This window comes from Lynx canadensis, chromosome C1 (assembly GCF_007474595.2).
Source record: "Lynx canadensis isolate LIC74 chromosome C1, mLynCan4.pri.v2, whole genome shotgun sequence".
In the NCBI taxonomy this organism is placed as follows: domain Eukaryota; kingdom Metazoa; phylum Chordata; class Mammalia; order Carnivora; family Felidae; genus Lynx; species Lynx canadensis.
The window spans coordinates 220,050,798-220,056,971 of NC_044310.1; the positions used below are offsets into that span (position 1 = coordinate 220,050,798).

Sequence of the window (6,174 nt, forward strand, 5' to 3'; positions counted from 1 at the left end):
CAGGGCGACGGAGGCTGCTCGGGCCTCCCGGGCGTGTGGTTCTGGGCAGCCAGGCACCACCTGTGGAATCTGCCCCCAGCATCTTCTCAGGACCCCGTGACCCACCCTGGACCTCTTGCCTTTCCTCCTCGGTCTTCCCTTTGATCCTAATTCCGTAAAGAGGCAAGAGACGCCCCGTGGGAAGACGGAGGTGACGCAGACCAGCCTCCGTGGCGTACTCCCTTCCTGCCTGCCCTTCCAGAAGCCTCTGTCAGGGCCAGGGAGACGGGCAGGGTCTTAGGAATGGTTTATTGACGAAAGGTTTTGGGGGGAGAAAGGGACTGCGGGTCCGGTCCCCCCTCGGCTCAGGGACGCCCCAGAGTCCAGCCAGATCCCCGGCCGTCCCCCCAGAGACCGTGCTGGCTCAGCGGGAGCCCGGCAGCGGCTGCCACCGCCCCACCCCGCCCAGGCTCCCGCTTCTGCACCCCTCTGCAGGCGTCTGGGTGTCTCTAGGCCCCGGGCCGGCTTCCCTCTAGGAGTTCGGTACTTGTTCTTCTGGCTGTACAACAGGTTCCTCTGGAACAGGCGAGGAAGGCGGCCATGATACAGCAGGACGGCCAGGACCATCCCTGCAAGAAACCGGGCGTCAGACCACAGGGCCCAGTCGGCTCGTTGCAGCATGAGGCAGCCCGGTGCTCACGCGGGGACCCTCAGTGCGACGGGGGCCCCGGCAGGGGGGGAGCCTGCGCACCAACGTCAGGGAGCCAGCGCCCGGACCCTGGTCTGGCCCTTCCCACACCTCCCTCCCCTCCCCGCCCCCTGCGCCTACCCCTGGGAGACGTGCATGACCCATCGGGAACCGGGCTCACTTCTCGGCCAGGCTCCGGGGACCTGGGCCTGGTGTCGCCGGCACAAATGTCGTGGGCCGCGTGCACAGCCTCTTTCTTCCCAGGGCTGCCTCCCAAGTGACCTGTCATCCCTGTGCGTGGCTGTGTTGGGCGTGTAGGCAAGAGTGGAGGTGACAGCGAGGGAGGAGACGGGTGTGGGTGGGGCCGGGGCTGGGAAGTGCAGGGTGTGCTGAGGGCAGGGCCCGGCCCCTGGTCCCCAGGTTCTTCCCGGAACTCGTGGAGCAGAGAATCCTAAATTCTCACGTGGCCGCTAGGGTCACTGGGAAGGTAAGTGGGCCACGGCGGGACCCGAGAGCACATTTTCTTCAAGTGTACGTGAATCTTCTAAGGACTTACACGGGGAAGCCCCCTTGAGCCCGAGGGCTGTTCTCAGGTGCACACGGCCCGTCCCCCGGGAGGCGGCGGGGGAGGAAGTCACAGGGAGGGCCGAGAGTTAGTGCCCTAACTGAAAACCCAGAAGTGGCTCTGCGAGCCTGTTACGTAGGGAAGGGGGAGGGGATAAGGAGACCCTCGCTGCCTCTGGAGGGGGGCGGGGATGCGGGCAGGGCAGGGACTGCTTTCTGCGGACGGACCACATGCACTTGAGGCCGCGGTCAAGTGGAAAGTGAAGTCGCGAATAGGAACGATGGGAGTTCTCATGGCTCCTACAGCTGCCTGGGAGCCCCGGGGAGGCCGAGGCTGTGCTCCCCGAGAACACGCCCACCGTGTAGACAGAGAGAAGTGGAGGAAGCTTCCAGAGCTCCACTGGACCCCGCTTACCCGCCGGACAAGGTGTGGAGAGTGTGGTGAGGCCGAGGGGCCAAGGCCGGTGCTGGAGAAGCGGCCCCTGCCTGGGCCCCGGGCTCAGGGTCCGTGAGGGCGCCCTGCAGGCGTGGGTGCGTCCCTCCTGCCCGCCCAGCACCCACGTCCACCACAAATGCTTTGCGTGGCAATCCCCAAGCCACTGTCCAGGCCTGGCCTTGCCTGCTGCCCACGGAGACTCCCAGGTGACCCCTCTGCCCTTACCTGTCAGAGGACCCAGCCAGTACACCTGCATGTACTCCAGCAGGGTGTGGCCCGAGCAGTGGAAGGTGCCCAGGTGCCAGGGCCGGGTTGAAGAAGGCGGATGTGAAGGGCCCAGCTGTGGGAGGAGGCACAGACCATCCCCGTGGGGCCCTGCCTGCGGCCGCCTCTCCGGCCAGGAGAGGAGCCACCCCGGAAATCCCCGCCGTGGTTCCCGCACACAGGCCGGGCTCAGCCTATCCTCGCCCCCCTGTACTGAGGGGGCGTGGGCAGGAGGGCTACTCGGCCAAAGCCAAAGGTCCCCGGATCATGGAGCGGCTGGGACAAGAGTCCGTCCGCAAACCTCCCCCACCCGACCCACCGCTCATCTCCCCCAGCTCTTTTCTCCTCTGTCCACCTGGGGCACTTGTCCTTGAGAGAAAGGGAGACAGAGACAGAGAGATGAGAGACAGAGACGGTGAGACAGGGAGACAGGCAGAGACAGAGACAGACGGTGAAGAAACAAGAAAGGGGAAGGGGCAGGGCAGATGAGGGGGCTGGGGAAAACGCCAGCGTCCTTCAACCCCGGCCACGTCCACCGCTGCCAAAGAGCACCGGCCTCGTCCGGGCGGACCAGAGTGGGAAGCACTCTGCAGACCAGGATCTCCGGGAGGCGCCCTGGGTGGCGGCAGGGCCGACGCAGGGCCCGGCATCTCCCCGGGCGGGACCCCAGGCAGCCCGGACGCACAGCCCTGCTCCTGGCAAGTCTCTGCTCACCCGCGCCTCGTTTCCCCGCCTGTGCGCGGGCTCTCGCGGCGCCTTCCCGGGCACGTGATGTCTGTTCTGTACCAGACCCTGGACGGCGTCTCAGAAAGTCAGCCCTCTGGTTCTGTCCCTACCGGGGCCCGCCCGCCCCCGAAAGCAGACTTGGGAGATCTGGGCCCTCAGGCCCTTCCAGGTGTAGCCCTAGCGCCCTGAGCGGAGTGAGCCGCCGGCCACATGACCTGCACCCCACCCCCACGGCTCTGTTCCCCTGCCCGGGACAGCTGCCCTGTGAGGTCAGCGGTCCGGACACCCCACAGCCGACCTCAGCTCTCTGCTTGCACCACTGGTGGAAGGGCGGCTGCGTGGGGTCCGGAGAGGGGGGCGGTGCCAGGGAGTTGGTCAGGAGGCCCGGGGCCTGAGGCGCGGGCGAGGACGGGAGGGGGGAGGCGCTGCCCTCCCTGGAGACATCTGGGGCCAAGTGGGGAGGGGGAGGGGGCGGGGGCGGGGGCGGGGGCAGACACGGCGGGAGCTGGTGCTCTTGGACGGGGCGGCGAGGACGCGCAGGGGCTTCCAGAGCGAGGCCCGGCTGGGCCCTGAAGAAGCCGCACTGGCTGCCCCTCCCGCCCCGGCCTGTCCCCGGAGCCAGCCTCCCGAGACGGCCAGAGCAGCTGGGACGTGGAAGATCAAGATAAGAAAGAGGGGGAAAGAGGGGGACAGGACAAACAGAACGAGAAGGGTCCGTAAGCAAGGAAGAAGGGCCACAAAAGGGAGCCCGGGAAAGGGAGGGCGGATAGAAACCGGGGCCGGAGGCCCCTTGGCTGGCGGCCTCCGCCCCCAGGGTGTCCGAAGGGTGCGGGTGGGCGGGGTGGCCACGCGGGTGCAGAGGCTCTGACGTGGCCGGGGGAGAGGCAGCCCGTCTCACCTGTGGGGTCGTGACGGTGGCCAGCAGGGCCACGGCCGGCACCCGGTAGGCGGGCAGGCTGTCCGGAGACGGAGGAGGGTCAGGTGCAAGAAGAAGGCGCCGGCGCCTTCCACGAGCGCGCCGTGGGACACGGGCGTGCGCAGGGGGGAGCTGCAGTGCGGGTCCAGGAGGTTCTGGAGGACGTGCAGGTCACAGAGCTCCCAGGCCCAGTACAGCCGGGTCAGGGCACAGGCCGCCCGCACACCCAGCCCCTGGGCCGCCAGCTTCAGCAGCGTGCGGGGCCCGGAGGCCTCGGCCAGGAGGAAGTCCTGCAGGGACACGGTGGGGTTGGCCGCGGCGCCGTCGCAGGTCGCCCCGTGAACCAGGAAGAGCAGGGTGAGCAGGGTGAGCAGCAGGTCGGGGCCGAAGCCCCCCGCCCAGGGGCCGAGCTCCGCCAACATCCGCATCTCCAGACAGCAGGCCCCCAGCTGGGCCGCGCCCACCGCCTCCCGGGCGAAGCTGGCGTAGGCGCCCGCCGGGAGCAGGGCCTTGCACGCCCTCCTGGCCGCCTGGCAGAGGACGAAGGTGGCGAAGAAGAAGGAGAGGGACACGTTCAGACCGGCCATCGGCCTGGGGGCCCCTGGAGGAGCAGGCCGAGCGGGGGACCCGAGCTGACGTGTCAGGGCTGGCGCGCCCTGAGCCCTGAGCCCCGAGGACGGGGCCGCTGTGGGAGAGTCCGCCTGGGCGGGCTGTCCCTGCGAACGCCACACCTGTGCCCTCACCTCCTCACCCCCCCCCCCCCCCCCCACCTGCCGGCCCGGGAGCGGAACCACAGCGGACGCCCATAGGTCAGGCGTCCTCCCTGGGGCCTGAGGCGCGCCTGGCCCCCTGCCCCCACTCGGCCAGCCGCGGGCGCTGGACGCAGCTTCAAAGCCTCCGTCGGAGCTCCGTGACTCACGGCCCGGGCCCTTGGCTCCGTGGGCACGGCCTGGCAGCTCCCTGCCCCTGTGCTGTGTCCCACCTGGGTGAGGGGCCCTGGCTCTGCCTGCACTGTGGGTCCCCTGGCCCCGGGTCCCCCTGCGAAGGCAGCTGCGTGCCGGGCCAGGTGTCCCCACACAAGCGAGGGAGGGAGCCGCGGGCGCTCCGGCCTGGCCGCTCCGGACTCCTCAGGAGGCTGACCCTGCAGAAGTCTGCCCGGCCCACCATGCGCTTTGCTTTTCCTGCCTAGCAGCGTAGACTCATAACGATGCGTCTCCAAGAAAGCCTGGCTGGCTGAGACGTGCAGGTGCTTCCTTCCGGACCCAAGATCACAATGACCTTGGAAGACTAGACCCGTTCCCCCTCGGTAAGCAGAGACTGCCTGTGAACGGCCCTCCTGGGGACAGGCTGTGGGGCCTGGCTCTCAAGCCCAGAGCAACCGGGGACTTTGGGACACCGGCCAGGCTTCAGAGACACGAGCTCGGAGGTCGTAGTCTCAGGGGCTTGAGGTCACCGACACGTCACAGTGACTGTAGTATGCCATCGACCTTGGGGAAGAGCAGACATTAAGCAGTTGCGTTGGGTCACTGACGGCGGCTGGATTCAGCGGCCGACCCTGGTGGAGGGGTCATTCCAGGCAGAAGGAGATGGCCTGGCACAGTGCAGAGACCGCTGGATGGGGAGCTTGCCGGGGGGGGGGGGGGGGGGGCCCTGCCAGGCTGGGGGGGGGCCTCTGGCCCTGAGCTCCTCCCTCAGGACTGGGAGGGGAGGGGGACAGAGGCTGGGAGGGGCGTGGCACTGGGGAGGGAGGAGCTTCGGGGGAAGGCCCAGGTCAAGGTCTCCTGGACACACCAGGCCCAAGGCAGTGGGCACAGTGGGGCGGGGAGATCAGCGGGGCAGGTGGGCCAGCGGGAGATGGGCACCTCGTCCCCTTACCCCATGTCCCAACCCCCGTGCCCCGCAGATGGACAGAGCCATGGAGATGGGCTCTGGGCACAGCAGGTGGGCTTTCCGCAAGGCAAAGGCCCCACCGTCCGGACACCGCTGGGGGTAGGGTGACGCCTCTGCCCCTCCTACCCTCACCCTGTGCCCACTGGGGGTCCCCAGGCCCGCAGCAGCACCTCACCCCTCTCTCTCACAAGCCTTCCATCCTGCTTCCCCCTGCCCTCAAGAGAAGGCCGGCCACCCACTTCCTTCCAAGGAGTTCGGCTGAGCAAGACTACTGGAGAAAAGGCTGGGTATGACGTCACCAGGAGGGGGCCCCAGGAGAGCGCCTGACTCCTGGGGGACCGTGACTAAAGTCCTGGACGTGTCCCAAATGGCCCTGTCACCTGCAGCACTGCAGGGTTGCTCGGCAGGGCCCAGCTCTGGACCGCGGCCCCCTCTGGAGCAGGTGCACACATTCACAAGGAGGCCCAGCGGTAGCTCCGCCTCCTTGGGAACCAGCCTTCCTGCGGGGGGGGGGGGCTCGCCTCTGGCCCAGCCTCCGCCCCCCCGGGCAGCCTCCCTTTGCGTGGACGCAGGGGAGGCTGACAGCTAGGAGGGGGGTCCAGAGCATGGGCGACAGGTGCTGCCTTTCCTCTGGTTGTCCCAGTAGAGGATTTTGAGGTCCAGAACTTTCCTGGAGGTGGGGAAGGGGCCTGGGCCCCGGGGGGCAGGGTG

General features: G+C 68.5%; 1 protein-coding gene and 1 long non-coding RNA gene across 2 annotated transcripts; one reads left to right on the forward strand and one right to left on the reverse strand.

Moving 5' to 3' along the window:
- Nucleotides 1-403: 403 nt before the first annotated feature.
- On the reverse strand, nt 404-4,224 carry LOC115521359 (aquaporin-12B-like). Its single transcript, XM_030326540.1, is given in 6 exon segments — nt 404-501; nt 504-608; nt 1,893-1,963; nt 1,965-2,016; nt 3,564-3,617; nt 3,620-4,224. Coding segments are annotated over 6 exon segments (921 nt in total). The 5' UTR covers nt 4,161-4,224.
- Nucleotides 4,225-4,526: 302 nt separating this feature from the next.
- On the forward strand, nt 4,527-5,963 carry LOC115521185. The gene is made up of 3 exons (XR_003970981.2): nt 4,527-4,879; nt 5,477-5,562; nt 5,685-5,963. It is a non-coding gene; the product is annotated as an uncharacterized LOC115521185 (long non-coding RNA).
- Nucleotides 5,964-6,174: the final 211 nt, after the last annotated feature.